Source organism: Hemiscyllium ocellatum, chromosome 15 (assembly GCF_020745735.1).
Source record: "Hemiscyllium ocellatum isolate sHemOce1 chromosome 15, sHemOce1.pat.X.cur, whole genome shotgun sequence".
NCBI lineage: Eukaryota > Metazoa > Chordata > Chondrichthyes > Orectolobiformes > Hemiscylliidae > Hemiscyllium > Hemiscyllium ocellatum.
Genome location: NC_083415.1, coordinates 18,696,534 through 18,716,711, shown reverse-complemented (window position 1 = coordinate 18,716,711; position 20,178 = coordinate 18,696,534). Strand labels below are relative to the sequence as shown.

The following is a 20,178-nucleotide window of genomic DNA, read 5'->3' as shown; positions in this document are numbered from 1 at the left end:
AACATTTCCAAGAAGCAATCCTTATGTGCCTTGAACTCTCTGAAAACATCTATTTAAATCCGAGAATTCAGAGGGTTCTGCTGCAGTTCAGAGTTACCTTGGAAATATTAGACAATTAAACAAATAAGTTTGATTCCTGGTTAGCCATTAAACTGATCTCCCAACTTGGCACACAGCTCCAAACTACACCTCCCCAGAACCCTTATAGCCACTGGATTCTGACCTAACAAATTACCTCCTCCACCCTTGGACTTGACAATCCCTGGTCACCTGGGACCCAAAGTTCCCTCTTCGTTTGGGACTCAAAAACCACTTTTCTAACTAAGGTCACCTTCGCCTCTCTCTCCCAGAGACCCAACATCCACTAATCCCTGGAATCTGACAATCTTCGCTTCCACTCAGGAACCAGACATCCTATCTCCCCCGCCATGTGACCTGACATGCCCCTCCCCATTTCTGGACATAATATCCACCCACAGGACCTAATATCCCAAACTAATCTTAAAGACTCCCTCATTTACCTGGCACCCTTATGAACTTGTGCCCTGGTACCCTGCCCACCTGGTATCCTTACCAAATAATTACGTTAGATGCTCTTTCACAGGAGCTGCGGAAGGGGCTGTTAATTGGACATTTAAATCATAAAATACCTAACTACTGCCATGAGAAAGGAAGAATGGTTTGATTTTCTGTGATCATCCTGCACTTCAAGGCACCTTTAAGTCTGATTTAAGTAGATTTAAGTCTGCTCTACATTTCTGAAGGAGAATGTCCTGCGAGAAGTATAATAAAGTTTCCTAACAGGGAAAAAAATAAGAGTGAGATGGTTATCTGTCCGTGTTTGCTGCTCCTTGAACAATCTGTTATATTGGAGTCTTATAAATGGTTTGGAAATAAACTTGCGATAGCTGACTCAAGAAGAACTCTGTAATATATATTATGCTGACTAACATTTAGTTGATCACAAACAGCATCAAGCTTGGAAATGGAGTTTGCAAAAGAGCCATTCCAGAATTTAGTGAGCAGAAATTTTTGTCTGTTCACAATTGGGTGTGTGACAAAGTGTATGACAAATCAGAGATAATGGAACACTTAAGAGAGGTGGGGTCATATTGAACTGGCATTAGCAGCATACATGTTGGAAGCTGATATGTTTTTGATTAATGTTGTGTAGCAACAGCATTTGGATAAGAAATAGTTGAGGCTCAAAGTTGGATCTTTGAGGGACTCCAGTAGAAGAGAAGTCAGTGGAGGTTGTTGTCTGTCAATGTCTAGATAAACAAAACGGAGCCAGATAAAGTCTATCCTATCTCTCTGGATGATGAGGTGATGTATTAAAGGAGCTGTATTAAAGGCTGCAAGCAAGTGGAAAACCATTGGAGACATTTACTACAGTCACACAGACTGTCATTTATTTCTGCTAAAGGCCATTTCAGTACAGTATATATTGATGTGACACTTTTAATTTGAAATGAGTTTACAGAAATTAGCTTTGTAGCCAGAGTTAAGCGCAGAGTTGTGGATTGAAGCCAGATCAGTCAGGGTAATTTACAAAATGTTGCTTGAGCTGAGATCAGGCAATGGGAGTGCAGCAAGATCGTGGTGAGATAAAATACTTTTTTTTTGAAAACTGCAGTGCACTTTTGCCATGGCAGGGAATTCAGTCAGAACAGTGACAAATTTAACTGGCTGCATAACTGAACAATTGATGGTCAAGTAAGGAGCTTGAAGTCATCCCTCAAATTTCTGCTGAGAAACTCCAGGCATCAGTTGACAAACGAAACTGGCATTGTGAACTATCAGAAGCATGGTCATCATTTTCCCAATTTGAGGCCAAATGGGTGGGGAGGAGGTGGGTGTGTTAGGCATCAACTAACTCACCATCCCACTGCTGATCAAACTCCATCATTTGAGTGCCAATCAGTGAGCAAGCCTTAACAGTGGCATTCCAGCTCGCCAGAAGCTGCCAGGTATTCAGATGTTGGCTGTGTTCGGGTTCTGATATCAGTTGGTTGAGGCCTACTTCTTGGGAGCCAGTGTCGAGAAGTTACAGCTTGTGCTTGTCATGGGCTTGAGTTCCTGTGTGAAGAGAGCTCCAGGGTATCAGACACAAAGGCATCAAAGGCAGGACTGGCAATTCTGTCTTTGGAGGGTCGGAGTGGACTTATTGGTCCAAGTGGCCTGTTTCCATACTGTAGGGAATCTAATCTAATCATGTCGAAGGGTCTTTGGACTTGAAGCATTAACTTGACTTTCTCACCATGGGTACAGCCAGAGCTGTTGAGTTTCCCTAATAATTTCTGTTTTTGAATCAGAGCTCCAGCAGCTGAAATTCTTTGTTTTATTTTAGAGAAAAATTTGGGCCAGATAACTTAATAGTAAATGTCATTTTCCATTTGTGCTTTTTTCTTGTTCAGGGATCTATGGATTCTTGCACTCTGGCCTAGTCAGGGTGGGTGGAAGAAGTAACAGTGAGCTACTGAAAAGATTTACACTGAAGGAACTGAGAAACAGCAGAGATTTCAGAAGAAAACTTCCCCAACATTTACGAGGCGCCTATTTCGAGGTAAGGTTGCAGTATGATGCTGAAATCCCATGACTTTGTGTTATTGTTGGCAAAAATCACTCAGTTGTTTCAATTTGTGTCCAATAAAGGTCACCAATCAAATGAGAGAATCGGAGCAGAAGATTCGAGCAGCAGCACAGCAGTTGGAGTGCACAACGCAAGGGGTTCTTCACGAACAGTATTTAGAGAAATACATTTCTGCAGTACATTGGAACAGCTTGCAGAATGGACTGGTATGATCACATAAGATGTCTCCCTATATTTTTTCAATAATGCAATATGTGTTCCGAACATATTCTTGTCAGTGAAATTGTAGTTTTATGAGAATGCTTGTGTGTCTTCCAGAAGGGCATATTTTTCAGATGAGCCTAGATGTTATTGACCGTTATTTTGATTTGATTTGATTTATTATTGTCACGTGTAGCGAGGTCCAGTAAAAAGTGTTGTCTAATGTGCTTTACGGATAAATTATTCTATACAGGTGTGTCAGGGTAACAGCACAGAGTGCAGAATACAATATTACAGTGCCGAGAAGGTGCAGAGAGATCGACATTAACATTAAAGAGGTCCAATTAAAAGTCAGATTTTTACCTTGGAGGTGCTATCTAATTCTCAGCTGATGCCTGTAAGCATGCTTCTGCTAACAGAAGTCACTGGTTGACGTCAGAAGCTGATTGTTCTGAGTTATGGTGTGAATGCTGCATTGTTTTTGCCATTACTTCAGATCAGTGCTGGGAAGCCTCAGTGCTAATTGAAGAAGTTTGCTTATAATTTAAAAGTTGAAGTGTGATTCCACTGGGGTTAGGAATACTCAAGGTGTTTGTTAACACAGTTAAGGTCTAAAAATGTTACCAAACTCATTTTACATGGTTGTCTGAGGGCTTATGCTGTATGTTGTGCCAGTTACTGTGTTCAGGATAGAGAAACTACCTTTCACTGGATATTTTAATGCTTTTACAGGTATTCGATGATTTTGGCTTCCTTGGAAGAAGGTATTCATTAATGGTAGAGTGGTTGGGCCTTGGTTTCATGAGTGTGACTGCAATTCCTGGAGCAGATCCACAGAACATGGAGAATGCTGGTAAAATCTCCACTGTCATGTTCAGAATTTAAAAGAAAAAAATTGTAATGAATTTAAAATACAAACAATATCATCTTCTGTTACTTCCCCTGCTGACTTTTATTTTCAACAGTACCATTAACTAATTAACATGATCCCCTTAACCCTAAAGCCATGACGTGGAGGTGTTGGTGTTAGACTGGGATGGACAAAGTTAAAAATCACACAAGGTTATAGTCCAACAGGTTTATTTGGAAGCGCTAGCTTTCGGAGTGCTCTCCTTCATCAGGTGGTTGTGGAGCAGGATCATAAGACACAGAAAGCAAAAGATCACTATGTCATGCAACTGAAATGCTATATTGAACAAACCGAGATTGCTGCTAAGTCTTTCATCTATTAGAATGGGTTGCAGATTTCAGTTGATTAATATGTAAATTCCAGACTTCTTTCAAGTCACATTCTCAAGATAACTTGGAATTTTATTTAAAAAGTGACATCTCAGTTCAGACAATGCATTAAAGGTGTGAGGTTAGAGTCTGTCTGTTTCCCAACCTTGAATCAGACTGGTTCTATTTCCAAAGTAGGAATTTATAAAATGTTACATCACGCGCGCACACACACACTTATGAATACACCTTCTGACAGGCTTATACTCAATCACACATGCACACACTCATATCAAGCACGCACACATGCAAACACACTCTCTCTCACGTGCATGCACACTCAAATTCACTCTCTCTCTCTCTCTCTCTCTCTCTCATATGCACACTCACACACACATATAAGTCTATGAGATGAGTTTGCATTTGTGGGATTGTATTTGCAGATATATTCTATTTTGCTCAAAAAGTGCACAATCCGCAGGCAGTTAGTGCAGGCAGCCCATCCATGTAACATATTATAAATTCCTACTTTGGAAATTGAACCAGTTTGACTCAAGATTGGGATACAGACTCTAACCGCACACCTTTAATGCATTGTCTGAGCTGAGATGTCACGTTTTAAATAACACCTTAAGCTATCTTGAGAATATGGCTTAAAAGAAGTTCTGAGGTTTACATGTTAATGAACCGAAACCTGCAACCCCTTCTAAAAGATGAAAGGCTTGACAGCGATATAGGTTTGTTCAATATATTATTTCAGTTGCATGACACTGTAATCTTTTACTATAAATTCTGTGTCTTATGATCCTGCTTCATAACTACCTGATGAAGGAGCAGTGCTCGTGTCTAGCTGCATCATTTAAAGAAGAAGAGGTTACCATTACTTTCTTTAAAAGATCTTTTATATGTCTCACCTACCTTATTCACCATTCCTGCGCTGACAGCATTTCATAGTCAGAGCTAGTTTGTTCTGGTGTTTTTGTTTCTTTAGTCTCCTCTCTGGACCCACTCTTACAAATCCAAATAATTCACATGAGTTTCCTGTGTAACTTTGAGCATTCTGAACAAGGGTGTCCTACATTATTTCACTGAGACCCTCAACACCTTCTTTCCTGATCTGAGAAGAGGATCTTAGCACATTTCCAACTCTCTTTTCTTTATCTTGGATACTTCCCATCCTTTTGTTTTTCCACTCTATATCCTTCTTGAGTTTGAGGTAGATGGAATAAAGGTTTTGTTTTATTCATTATTTCACAATCATCAGCTATTCCTGCTGTCTGTCCAGCAGTTGTAACTCTCTGATCTTCAACAAAGGTTCTTACTACAAAAGCTAATGAGTTTCTCTGAGAACTTCATGCATTGTGTTTACTCCTCATGTTCCTTTCTATCTGTCACAATTACTTTGATTCACCCTTTGAAATTCAGTATATGTTTGCACAGGCTGCTTCTCCAAATGTCAAAACTTTTGCTTGAGAAACAAACTCCTTTTCACCAAGAATAACTTTCTATTTTAATAATGTTATAATCCATAGAAATTTCTCTGACAGTGATGCATATGTTTCAAGTCTTCCACTTGTCAACTTGTCTAGTTTTCCCTGGCCACTTTGTTTGTCTTACTAGTTTTTCAAATGACATAAAGAATGCTTCCACACTCTTTCCCTGCAAATTTCTCATCTGATGTCACTTCGGTGAACTGCAACATTTTAAGATGGTATTTCCGATCTCTCTCTCCACTTTTAACCTTTCTTTACCCATTTATTTATGAATCCCTAGTTCTGTCTTCTTAAACACACTCTTTTTATGTTTGACCTCTCTCTAAATTTCAAATTCAGGGTTTTAAGTTTAAATTCCCTTTTTTGTTATTTCCATCAGCTTCAATTCTATTTTATAATCAAGCTGCTTGGACCGCAACTGAGTTTTTGCTAACTCGAGTGATTCAGTTCTTTGTATACTTAGTTTCTCCTGTACTTCACATGTTCCCTGATGTTTTGTGAATATTTCAATTAGCTCTGCCTTTTTAGTTCTGGGAGGCAATTCCACTTTTAACTTCTTTTCCTACTTTAGCAGTCTAGCCTTTGTTACTTTTGGTTAAATCCATCAGGACTATCTATTCTAATGGCAGGATGGTTTTAGCTGCTTCCAATGCATCTTATTTTAATATGTGAAATCTGATATCTTTCTGTTTATCTTTTACCACGCACTTTAACTCCGCATCCAATTTTACGTTGACCTCATTCAAAAGGTCCTGAACACTAACCTCCTAAATCTCTGGGAGAAGTGCAACAAGAATCGTGTTGCACTATTGCACATGCTGTTGCTAAATGTATACAATCCCAATTAAACAATAGCCAATTTTCCTGACATTGCTATCCAGGACAAAGGAAATTCACATCATTAACAGAAAATAACTTGTTTATTGTAACACACTTAACTTTAATAACTGGCAGAGAAAAGGAAGAATTCCTAATCTACTACTATACAATTTAAGCTATACAAATTTAAAACCACAGAATACCCTCACAATCATTAAAACAAACAAAAAGTAGATAGCTTGACATATGTAATAAGTGGAAATACAATATATATAGAAAATAAAATTCTGAAGACCTAAAGTCTCAATTTTGAGGGTGTATTAATTGTCTCTCATTCCCTCTTCTTATTTTAGCAATGGCAATACATTGTTGGTCTTTAAAGCGATGGTTGCTTTTAACTTGAATAGTTGACCCAGTTGTGCTACACTTCACAGAGGCCAGGGGTCCTCTGTGCCAAATCATGAAAGGGTTGCTTCACATTTACATCAGATGTCAAGAATAGGGCTCATTACACTGGGCTGAGAGTAATGTATTAGCTTAGATCAATGGAGAGAAAATAGATCATTTTTGAGTTGGCAGGTTATTACTGGTGGGACTTAGCTATTTCCAATCAATACCATCTTGGATGAGGGGATTGAGTGTAATATGTAGAAGGTTGTTAATGGAAAACTGATGGAAAAGTAAATGTGAGGAGGACACGAAGTGGTTACAGAAAGATTAAATGATTGTGCAAGATTGAGTCAACTGTACAATTATCTACTTTGGCAGCAAGGATAGAGAGTAAAATAAATTTTTAATAATGTCACTAGTAAATAATGATGCAGAGGGATTTAAATGTCCTTGCATTCAAATTGTGATCATAGCTTTATTGTTATGTTTGACTCCTAGGTGAGGTTTCAACCATGTATCGATACTGACATTAAGATTGTCAATTTCCACCTTAATCACAATACCTGACTGTGTCCTTTCCTCAGCTCATTTATTGCTGAAATGCTCAATTATGACTTTATTATCTCTAGACTTGGTGATCTAATGCACTCATGGTCGACCATCCTCATTCCTCTGTGCAAACTTGAGTTGGTTCAAACTTTTGCTGCCTGTGGCCAAACTGGACAATATCCTAATCCCCGTTCATCTCTATGCATGCTGACCCACTTTGGTTCTTGATTAGGCAACACTTCAACCTTGGAAATTATTATCATTGTATTCAAAGATCTTGCTGCTCCCTACATTGGTTATCTCTTCCAATCATAACTGCTTGCTGAGATTTCTGTGTTCCAGCAATTCTGGCACAGTAATAATTGGAAATGCGCAATCATTCTAACAGTTGCAACTGTACCTTCAGTTTTCTAGGCTCTAAATGTTTTGGAATTCCCACTCTTAACCTCTCCAGCCTTTCTACCAATATTTCCTCCTTCATAGTTTCTCTTCAAATGGATCTCTTTGACCAGACCTTTGGACATTTGTTCTAATATCTCCTTTTTGAATCACGGCATAAGAAGGTCATTCTGCCCATCATATTTGAACTAGCTCTTTGCAAAGGCCAACACAAGCTTGTCCCATTCCCCTGCCTTTTCCCTTTAGCTTGACCAACTTTCCTCTTAAAAAAATTATCCAGTTCCTTTTTGAAAGTCACAATCAAATTTGCCATCTATCACTCTTACTCCAGGACTTAATAACTTGCTCCTTAAAAGGGTTTGCCCTCTTATTGCCTTTGATTCTTTTTGCCATTGTTGTCCTCTGGTTCTCCACCAATGAAATTCCTTTACTTTTCCTATGCCTCGATCTTTCATGATTTTGAAAATCAAATCTCTTTCCAACCTACTCTTCTATAAGGACAGCCTCCCCAATTTCTCCAATCCATTCACAAAACTGAATTCCCTTATCTTTAGATCATCACATTCTTAATATGGCTTGGCAACTAACTTAGGTTTATTCATACATGAAAAGTGATTGGGGATGTTTTATTACAATAAAGGCACTATAGGCAGCATGTGCTGTGTTCATTTTCATTCTAAGGAGTTTGGAGAATGAAGTAAAGGGAATTAATGAGACTACACCTGAAATTATCTGTACAGTTTCCATCTCTGCTTCAAAGAAATGTGTGTTTATCTTAGCGGGTTTATAGTAAAGATTGACCTGTGAGGTGAGGAAGAAGAAAGCTTATATTAGGATAAAATGTGAAAGCTCATGTAGGGTGCTTGAGAGTTACAGGTTAGCCAGGAAAGACCGAAAGAGTTATGAAGAGCCAGGGGGCGACATGAGAAGTCATTGGCAGATAGGATCAAGGAAAACCCAAAGGCTTTCGATAGGTATGAAAGAATGAATAGAATAAAATTAGGGCTAATCAAGGATAGTAGTGGGAAGTCGTGTGTGGAGTCAGAGGAGACGGGAAGCACTAAATGAATATTTTTAGTCAGTATTTACACTGGAAAAAGACAATGTTTTTGAGGAGACTGCTGAGATAGAGGCTACTAGACTGGATGGGATTGAGGATCATGAGGAAAAGGTATTGGCAACTCTGGAAAGTGTAAAAATAGATAAGTACCCTGGGAAGCCAGAGAGGACATTGCCAATATTTATGTTGTCATTGTCTACAGGAATAGTGCCAGAAGACTGAAGGATAGCAAATGTTGTTCCCTTGTTCAAGAAGGGGAGTAGAGACAACCCTGGTAATTATAGACCATGGAGCCTTACTTCAGTTGTGGGTGAAGTGTTGGAAAAGGTGATAGGATTTATAATAATCTAGAAAGGAATAAGCTGATTAGTGATAGTCAGTGTGGTTTTGTTGAAAGTTAGGTCGTGCCTTACAAATCTTATTGAGTTCTTTAAGAAGGTGACCAAACAGGTGGATGAGGGTAAAGCGGTTAATGTGGTGTATATGGATTTCAGTAAGGCATCTGACAAGGTTCTCCATGGTAGGCTATTGCACAAAATACAGATGCATGGGATTGAGGATGCTTAGCAGTTTGGATCAGATATTGGCTAGCTGAAAGAAGACAAAGGATGGTGGTTGATGGGAAATGTTCATTCTGGAGTTCAGTTACTAGTGGTATACCACAAAGATCTGTTTTGGGTCCACTGCTGTTTGTGATTTTTATTACGACCTGGATGAGGACATGGACAGATGGTTAGTAAATTTGCAGGTGCAGAAGGATGTTGTAGGTTATAGAGGGACATTGAAAAACTGCAGAGCTGGGCTGAGAGGTTGTAAATGGTGTTTAAGATGGATAAATGTGAGGTGATTCACTTAGGAAGAAGCAACAGGAATAAAGCGTACTGGGCTAATGGTAAGATTCTTGGTAGTGTAGATGAGCAGAGAGTTCTCGGTGTACAGGTACATAGATCCTTGAAAGTTGACACCCAGGGTGATAGGGTTGTTTAGAAGGCATACAGTGTGTTAGCTTTTATTGGTAGAGGAATTGATTTTTGGAACCATGAGGTCATGCTGCAGTTGTACAAAACTCTGGTGTGGCTGCACTTGGAATATTGCGTACAGTATTGGTCACCACATTATAGCAATGTTGCTGAAGTTTTGGAAAGGATTCAGAGGAGATTTACAAGGATGTTGCCTGGTATGGAGGGAAGGCTGAGGAACTTGAGGCTGTTTTCATTAGAGAGAAGCAGGTTGAGAGGTAACGTAATTGAGATAATCAGAGGGTTAGATAGGGTGGACAGTGACAGCCTTTTTCCTCACATGGTGATGGCTAGCACGAGGGGGCATTGCTTTACGTTAGAGGAGTGATAGATAAAGGACAAATGTCAGAGGTAGTTCCTTTACTCAGAATATTAGGGGCGTGGAACATACTGCCTGCTACAGTAGAAGACCAGCCACATTTTAGGGCATTTAAATGGTCATTGGATAGACATATGGATGAAAATAGAATAGTGCAGGTTAGATGGGCCTCAGATTGGTTTTACAGGTCTGCACAACATCGAGGGCTGAAGGGCCTATACTGCGTTGTAATGTTCTGTGTGATTTATTAGAATAGGCTTATATTTTGTGGAATTTAGAAGAATGAGAAGTTTTCTCAATGAATCATATAACAATAGCTTAGAAACCAGGGATTACAGTTTTAGGATTGGGAATTGGTCAATTTTAACTGAGATGAGGACAAATTCCTTCACTCAGATGATTGAGTTTTTCAGAATTTACTGTCCTATTGAGCAATGGTACTCAATTATTAAGTAAGCTTCATGCAGACAATACATTTGGAGAATCAAGGGATGTGGAGTTGGACAAGGAAATGGAGTTGAGATGGAAAATGAGCTATGATTCAGTTGAACGGCATGGGAGGTAAACAAGTTGATATGACTCAACCCTGCTCCTCTCTCTCATGTTATATACCTTCTTATTGCATTTTTTTGTGAAGATGAAGAGCAGGAGGATCTGGAAGATGAAGATATGGAGGATGATTTGATTCAAATCTCTGAGGAAGCAGAGCTTATCCAGAGAGACAGAATGATTGATGACGATGAACCAAAAATGAAGACCAAGAAGAAACAAGATGCTGATCTCAACGAACTGGCAAACACCTTGTTAGCAATGAATCTTAACAACCGGGGAGCTCAGAGAGGAAATCCACAGGACCAAGATGGCTGGCAGGTGAATCCAGAGGTTTTGAAACTTAAAGAGCTGCTGTCATGATTAGTTGGACTCTTCACTGAAGTTGGGCTGGATTTAATGTGCTCTCGCTGACAGGTTTGAAAGCAAGGTGGCATGTCCTACATGTCCACTCAGACCCCACTGTAAATACACCAGCGGCAGGGCTGGACTCATACTACTTGCCCACCAGTGGACCAAGTGAACCTCTTCAAAAGTGGATAATATATTTCCACTTGAGGACTTCATCCCACCACCACACTCATTTAACTGGCAGGACAGACTCGCATTCAGGTGGCCAACTCGACAGATTTCCATGCATGGTTTAATAGTGGCAATATCACTCCTTAAGTGTTTCCCTGGTCCATTGAAGTATCTCTTCTCCCAACTTCCCTTCCCCAATTTGCAACCACTCCCAAGGTTTCCCTTCCATAACAAACTCCCAAACCTCAGCACCCCCTACCTTCTCTGCTGATCCCTGAGCAGTTACAAAGTTCTGATTCTTACCTCTTATTGCCCAAGTGTAGTACTGACAGTGACCACTATTCATGTTGGCGCTGCTGCTACTTTGAGAGCTGTTGGCCTCTGATTGACTGGCAGTTCTTTCAGGTGGGATGTCCTCTCTCTGAGTGGCAGAAATCCCATCTTCAGCCTATTAGTGATTAAATAACTTAGGGCAGCCATTCTTCCCTTCGACAGACAACTCCCCTGTTCAAGTTGAGGCAAGGCAGTAAGGGAGTCTCTGAATATAATTCAATCCATGAAATTTCAAGTCTTCGCTCCATCAGTATGAGCGTGCACAAATTGATATAAAAGTCCTCAGAGTATGCCATGGCAATGGGAAGCTGACTGCTATCAGTGCACATCAGAGCATTTGCTTGGAGATTTGAGGCCAAATGGGCTGGATGAGATTCTCTGAAGCCAACACGTAGTTGGAAAAGAATACATTGTAGAAGTAACATATCACATATGTATTCATTTAAAAGATACCTGAAGTTTATCCCCTGCATTGCCTAAAACTGCGTTTTATTCCAACATATATTTTTGTCGTGTGATTATTCAATCCCACTTGAAGTGCATTGTTCCTGTTTTAAAACAGGTGCAACGGGGTGAAAGGAGGAAAATGAAACAGAAAGCACAGGCTGAACTCCGCAAGAGTGGTGCTATGACTGCAGAAGAGGAGGAGAGAATTTTCAATATCTGGATGCTTCCTCTCAAAGATCGATGGCGCCTGTATAGGTCAGAGCTGAGTGCTGCTACTTGATTTCCCTCAAGATTTCCTGCTCTATTTGCCCAGCTTTTTGTTGCTGAACTCCACTGTTTTTGAGACCATATAACCTTGCCACTTAGCAGAGCTTTATCAGTCAGAGAGATACCTCTACTGCAGCCTACTGGGGTTCTGTATGAAATAAGTTTTTCTCAAATGAAGCTACTTATTTCTTGTGTTTGGCATGGTGGCTCAGTTATTAACTCTGCTGCATCACAGTGTCAGGAACCCGGTTTCGATTCCAGTCTCGAGCGACTGTCTGTGTGGACTTTGCACAGTCCCCTCGTGTCTGTGTGTGTTTCCTCCAGGTGCTCTGGTTTCCTTCCACAGGACAAAGATGTGCAAGTTAGGTGGATTGACCATGCTAAATTGCCTATAGTGTCCAGGGGTGTGCAGGCTAGGTGGATTAGCCATGGGAAATGCAGGATTACTGGGAAAGGGTGGGATGGGGGCTCTTTGGAGAGGCGGTGTGGACTCAGTGGACCAAATGCCCTTCTTCCATGCTGTAGGGATTCTATGGTTCTATGATTCTCACTCATGGAATCATTGAACTCAGTTTACTGAAGCCACACAATTTGACTTAGCAAGTGGTTTTAAAATTCATATTTAAAATTCACAACATTAAAAAAGAAACCAAGTTATATATGTCACAGAAACTTTGCATGATGTTATTGAGTTTTATTAATCAATAAATATGTTGTCACCACTTTGGTAACATGAGTTCATTTGATAGAAATTAATTTGTTTTACTCAAATGGTTTTCAAAAAACATTTTTATCTTTACGTTTAGAAGGTATTAAATGTAGTGAGATGTAACATGCATTTGTGAGAAACTGATCAAATGCTGCAAGAGATACCTTATTTTAGAACTTGCCACCAGCAAATTGAAATAACAGGGCACATTTTCTTCACCCTTGTCCTGAGGAAGCATAGTTTGATAGTGATGATAAAGAAGATGGAAGTGGACTCTTAATCCCTGTCTGGAAACTATCGAGACCCCAGGAATAGAACCAACCCAAATTTAAGAGCATAGGAAAACAGGACGTAAGAGCAAGAGTAGGCAACTCAGACCTTCAAGCCTGTTCCACCATTCACTACGATCATGGCTGATTTGATTGTGGTCCAACTCCTGATTTCCTATCTGCCCATAACCCTAATTGACTTGTCCGTCAAAAAGCCGTCTAATCCACCTTGAAAATGACTCAGCCTCCACTGTTTTCTGTGGAAGAGAATTCCAAGACTAAAGACCCTGTGATAGAAAAGATTTCTTCCCATTGCCATCCTCAAAGAGAAACATTTATTTCAGACTGTGTCCCTTGTCATGGTCTCCCCCTCAAGAAGAAATATCTTCCCAATAACCACCTTCTCAATTTCCATCAGGATCATGTTATACGTAAGTTTGAATCTGAGCACAGAAGCACCTTCAAATTTCTAAGTGCAAATAACTGAAAATGATCTGAACAAATAGGTCTAGTGGCTAGTAATGGAGTTGTACTATAACTGTACTTGAATTTCCTGCACATCTGAAATGTGGGAATAGGGTGGAGTGTGTATTTGTTCCAGGAATACCCAGCATCATCTAGGTTTGTGGTGTTTTAAAGGAAAAGGTTCCTACATTGTTTCCCATACTTTCAGAACAGTGAGCATCCTAAGAATTAGATGCTATAAAAATTCCTTTGAAAATTCCAGGTTATGGTTGTCCATGTATCAAACGGACGTAAGACGAAGGATAATTCAGCATGAGCAGCTCTACCAAGCAGCAGCTGACAGGTTGGCAGAGTTAAGGCTACAAGAAGACCTCTGGGTTCTGAAGGAGGCTAAGGTTGTGGGGATGACAACAACAGGTGAGATCTTATTACATTTACTTATTGTGCTGACTCAATGCAGATTATGCAACATTGACATCAAAATACTCAACTTGATTTACCAACTTGCGTGTGGGAATGGGGTTGGAAGTCAGAGTAGGAGATTTTCTCTGTGACTAGTATGTAACAGAAATGTAAGCTTGTTTATAAATGGGTTTCTCATTCAAATATACATGCTGCATATAGAATTTTGCTGATACACTTAACAGGGTGGTCATAAAAACAGTTTTGACAATACAGCCTGAAATGGGTAGAGAGTGAGGTGTATTCTAGCAGGGAGACTGTTCCTATTCCTGTCTCATTGTGCAATTTGGATTCCACTATGCCCTTCCTTCATTGCTGCTCACATCCTCCTCAACTGTAATCCTTGCAGATTTCTCTTGTGTCCATTCTTGTCACTGGTATTTCCAGCGACTACCATGTAGGAAGTGATCGAAATGGCTGTATTCGTCATCAGCCCTCCTCTCTCCCCAGCTCTTGTAATGATGTTGTCATCCTTAAACATAGTCCCCACCTATCTTGTTTAGTAGTCGTAAGCCTCTCCTAAAACCTACAAGGCCAATGACTCCCTGATTTTGGGATACTTCTGCTTCCTTAAAAGTCTGACTTTTTCATTTTGGTATTGTCAGGAGACCACTATGACTATTAAATGCCCTCCCAGTGGAGAGAAATGAGTCTGGACTGAGGATAGGCTGGGTGGATTTCGGCTTGAAAGAGGAGAATCCGACCTGATGAACCAGAAGCACACACTCAGTGTCTGCTGATGAGCAGTCTCACTGCTTGGCAAACCTTTTAACTTCCTCTTATTGTAATCATAACTCTATATTTGGCTCTTTATTTCGTTGATTTTAACATTGCTTGGGTATATCATCTCTGAATTTTATGACACATTTCAAGTAATAGATTGTGACAAAAAAGGTCACCATTGCACATTGTTGACAGTCCATATATACAAACAGCACAGCAGCTTCTCCTGGTAGTCATCCATGTCCATTATCACATTGTGGTGATTGTAACAGCTCAGAATTTTTAAAACCCTCTTAAATGTGTCACCTGTCGCAAGGTTTAAGTAAATTTCCCTCAGCTATTTGAAAACACAAAAATGTTAAAATCAAAGCAAAAAGGCTGAAAGAACACAGATGGAGTAGCAGTGTCCTGTTATGATCCTACTTGATATTACCCTGGACAAGTCCAAGCCCAGACTGAAATCTGACTTATTTACCCTTAACAAGTTGTGAAAACACACAATAAGACAACAGCCCCATCTAACTCAACACCATCATGTTCACTGCTCAAACAGCAGAGAGAAATCATTTCTCTATCACAGCTGTAGGTTTCCCTTCACTATTTCCTTCAATTCATTGAGAGATTGCTAACCTTTTTCTTAATTAGTTTGAGCTTAGACTTTCTCATTGACATTGGAATCAAACAAGGGTCCCTACATTGCACTATGTTACTCAATACAATTTTTACTCAGTATTGCGAATGGGAGGCCTTCCACCATGGAAAAGGGACAGCCTGTAGTTCCAGGAAAGAGAGTGGGGGAGAACTTACAGACTGAATGCCCCTTTAGCTGCCAGACCAACTTTGTGCCATTCCAGTCTCCACTTGCAACTGTGATCATTTCCAAGTCGACATTGTTGGATGGGGAGTGGGTGTTTCAAAGCAATCCTGGTCACTCTTATCCTAGCCTGGCAGTGGGAGGTGACCGCCTCACTCTGGCCATGTTTTGGACACTACAGGGGGCTGACTGAATCCCTCATGTGCGATGAAATGTGCCTTTAAGAGAGATTTGTCCTGTCCTGTTTCTCTTGAAGAGAGGTGGCTGTCCCATGAAAAGAGGAGTAAATCGCTTTTTTTTTAATTGGACAAAAGAAGCATGAGTGAAACAGACACAGGATTTTAATTTTCTTTCAAAATGAAGTTGCAAGACACATCTCTCCCTCTCTCTCTTTCTCTCCCCCCCTCTCTCTCTCTGCTGCTGAAAAAAAGTTTGAGTTCTCTCTCTGCTGCTAGTTTCATTCTGTTGGTGTTCCTTCTTCTGCACTGGAGGCGATAGCATGTGAGGGAAATCTATTTTGTTGAATTTGCCTTTGCTGAAGGTGTGTTTTTGAGATGCTGCTATATTGGAACAGTAGATGAGCAGTATTTAAATAATATGTTAGTTCATTAAGTATTTTTATAGAGTTAAAGTTATGCCATTTTGTATGTATTTTAACAGCAGAGTAAGAATAAAATATGTTTTTCTTGAAATTTGACCAATTAAATTACATCTGGAATACAGTGCCTTATGCTTGCCTCTAAATAAGATAAAAATTCTGGTCTAGGCTATGTCCTTGATATATTTTGACGGGGTTTGGTCTGGTCCGTAACAAATGACAAGCATGAAGTTGCTATTCTGAACCTCACCCAATCTCCTGGAAAATGACCAGAAGTCTGACCTGTACTGAGAACTGACATGCTAATCAATGGTGAGAAATTGCAGGCTCACTCACAACCGTTCCCAGATTGATTTAGATTAGATTAGATTAGATTTACAGTGTGGAAACAGGCCCTTCGGCCCAACAAGTCCACACCGACCCGCCGAAGCGAAACCCACCCGTACCCCTACATTTACCCCTTACCTAACACTATGGGCAATTTAGCATGGCCAATTCACCTGGCCCGCACATCTTTGGACTGTGGGAGGAAACCGGAGCACCCGGAGGAAACCCACGCAGACACGGGGAGAACGTGCAAACTCCACACAGCCAGTCGCCTGAGTCGGGAATTGAACCCGGGTCTCAGGCGCTGTGAGGCAGCAGTGCTAACCACTGTGCCACCGTGCCGCCCACAATTGATGTGACAGATCACGACAAATCCGGCTCACTACAAAAATTCTGCCTAAAATTTTGGAGTAATAATCTTTAGGCAGATCTGGAATCCTGATGAAAGGTCACCGTATTTCTAGTATTTCTTGTTTTATTTCAGCATCTGCAATACTTACTTTTGTACAAAAATCAGGAGTTGTGACTCCATGACTAAAAGTATTGACTTGAATTATCCATGCAACTAGGTGCAGCGAAATACAGGAAGGTACTCCAGGAGCTAAGACCCCGCATTGTGGTAGTAGAGGAAGCAGCTGAGGTTCTGGAAGCTCATTTAATAACAACACTCAGCAGTGCTTGCCAACATCTTATCCTGATCGGGGATCACCAGCAGGTCAGTACAGCTGCTCTTCACTTCTGCCACTTAATTGACTGCTCATTTGATTTGGTTAAGCATTGCTTCCTGCTTTCTTTGATGATCTTCTCTACTCTTTCAAAGGAGTTTGGGGGAGGGGGGAGTGCTACTGTCATAGTTCGAAATGCAGATCCTTTCAAGGCTGAAAGTAACTGCGTCAGAGTTGATTGAGAGCAGATGACAGTTTTAAGAGGTATCTTTTATCCTGGTTTCTTTTAGAGAGAGATTAGAGGTGCTGAGCAGTCTATGAGAAGACAATCAACTTGAGAAGCCTTGGGTTTTTTTAAAAAGGTGAAACAATAGAAGCAGTCTGAGTGGGTATGGTCAAGCTCCCATCCACCGAATCAGTGATTTTAGATTCAGCAGTTGTTGCTGGAGTCTCAGAAGAATTGGAATGTAGTGGGTCTCTCCCAGCTGCTATACTCTCTCTCAATTGTCTTTTGATGTTCTTTCCTCCTGGATTAGTAAACTGTATGTGAGACCATTTATTTCCTGAATTTGCCTTTTACCAAAGGGGTGTATTTGGGATGTTATTATATTGTAACAGTTAATTAGTAATAATTACTGTATCTATTATTCTGTTAAGTTTTCCAGTGGAGTTAGGTTATTCCAAGTTCCTCTTTCTTTTGTTCTATTTTAACTATCATGCTTAAATAAATTGTTTTGTTTAACGTTGAGTAGTTTGAATAGCATCTGGAAAACAGCACCTCACATTTACGCTTAAAACATGATAACGTTAATGGCTAGACTACTTTTTTAATATATGTTGAGGGGCCTCATCTGGTGCATAACAATAGGCATTGGACATTCATATACTAGTGTTATGTTACAGTTTTCCCTTGAAGTCATTTATTTTGATGTTATCATGAGTTATGTTTACTGTGACGATACTATGACTTTAAGAGGTATATTTTGTCCTTTCTTTTTAAAGATGTTTTGAACTGAGCTATCTTTTCCAAGCCAATAAAGTAAACACTTTGTGAGGTCTTGGGTTTTCCTTTTAAACTTGGAACAATCTAAGCAGCATGAATGGATGGAGTCAAGCTCCCGTAGAATGAGGCTTTTAGTTTAGCTTTCAGTAGTTGTTTGGGTTTGAAATTGGTTTTAGAAGCTGCCATACCCTGCTCTCGAACAGAACTTTCTCTTGGTGTTCTTTCCTCCTGAACTGGAGAAACAACCCATTTTACTGAACTTGCCTCTGTCAAGGGTGTATTTATGGGTTTTACTATTGGAACAGTTGCTATTTTGCAGTTATATAATCTCGTTTTCTGTTAAGTTTTCTAATAGAGTCGAAGTCATATCAATTCTTCTTTCTTTTGTTTTTACTTTACCTGTAGGATAAAAGTAAAGTGTGTTTTGCTTAAAGCCGAGGAGTGTAACCAATCGAATTACATCTGGAACACATCACCTCACACTTTAAATAATATAAAAGCTCGGGTCTAGGGTATCTTCTTGATATTTTTGATGAGGGTTTTGTCTAGTCCATAATATTATTAATACATTACGAAATAATGTATGTCAAATAACTCTTCAGATGCTAGTATCCCCTCACCAATAACCCTTTATATACAAATGCATAGCCTTTGATAACAGCACTGCCTCTCACTGAATCAGGGATTCCAGCCTCAAAATCCCTGACATTTATCCTTTTGTGTTAGCCATATTTCCTTGTTTGGACCGGGGGACCACTGAAGGAACTCATATTATGGAATGTCCAGTTCACTGACCTCATTACAACCACTACAGTATAGAGAGATGTACAGCATATGAAATTTTTAAAAAACTGTGTCATTTAGTTAAGGAGCCTCATCACATTTAAGAGTGGTGGGACCTTTGGGGCTGGAGTGCTTTATCTCCCCTTCCAACAATTCTGATTTAGTTCCTTCCCTTGTTTCTCCATTTTTTTCCCTACCCCTGGTGAACATTTATTTAATTTGATTAATTGAACAGTTTGTTAATTTGGTATGTGTATTATTGAATTTTTTTATGTATTGAGCTGAGTTCTTCCCCAAAGGAGTGTTCATTTCTGGAAAGGGAAAGGGCCCAGGAGGGAAAGATGGAAACTGATGTTTGTGCCAATAAAATGTTCAAGAGTCTTTTATTAGTAAAGACTATTCATGGTTAAGACACTCGTTTGGTTCATTTCATGTGATGAAACTTGCATCTTGCAATAGATGGCAAATTAAAGATAAATTTAGGAACATGAATGGAATGACGAACACTAATAGCAACATATGCTTCTAGCAAGATATGCTGCAGAGTTTGTGCATATGAACTGTCAATGAGTCAAACTAAGGTAATAGTGTGCACATATAAGAATAGTTTCCTGTATTTAGCTTCACCAGTTGCAATGGAAACTTCATGGCGATGCTTGTAGTCATGAAGTCACAATACTCAATGTGTTTTCTAAAAATTTATCAATGAAATGACAAGTACAAAAATGACCTTAGTGTCGTACAGCATGGAAATGGACCTTTTGGTCCAACTAGTCCACGCTGATCAAGTTTTGAAACTAAACTGATCCCGCTTGCCTGCATTTAGCCCATATCCCTCCAAAACTTTCCTATTCCTGAGCTTATCGAAATGTCTTTTAAATATTGCAACTGTACCTGAATCCACCATTTCCTCTGGTAGTTCATTCTACACATGAACCACTCACTGTGTAAAAAAAAAGGTTGCCCCCATGTCCTTTTTAAAACTTGCTTCTCTAGTTTTGAACTCCCGCACCCCAGGGAAAAGAGCCTTGCCACTGACCTTATCCATGTCCCTAATGATTTTACAAACCTCTATAAGGTCACACCTCAACCTCCTATGTTTCAGTGAAGAAAGTTCCGGCCTCTCCTTATAACTTAAACCCTCCAATCCCAGCAACATCCTGGTTAATCTTTTCTGAGCCC

At 39.9% G+C, this 20,178-nt stretch overlaps 1 protein-coding gene across 1 annotated transcript in view; it reads left to right on the top strand.

Moving 5' to 3' along the window:
• znfx1 (zinc finger, NFX1-type containing 1) overlaps positions 1-20,178 on the top strand; it is a 57,252-nt gene that overhangs the window by 23,466 nt on the left and 13,608 nt on the right. The window contains exons 5-11 of the mRNA XM_060836303.1: positions 2,418-2,566; positions 2,656-2,799; positions 3,527-3,647; positions 10,698-10,930; positions 12,027-12,166; positions 13,884-14,038; positions 17,115-17,260. Coding sequence (XP_060692286.1) covers positions 2,418-2,566; positions 2,656-2,799; positions 3,527-3,647; positions 10,698-10,930; positions 12,027-12,166; positions 13,884-14,038; positions 17,115-17,260 — 1,088 coding nt within the window. The remainder of the gene's footprint in view (positions 1-2,417; positions 2,567-2,655; positions 2,800-3,526; positions 3,648-10,697; positions 10,931-12,026; positions 12,167-13,883; positions 14,039-17,114; positions 17,261-20,178) is intronic.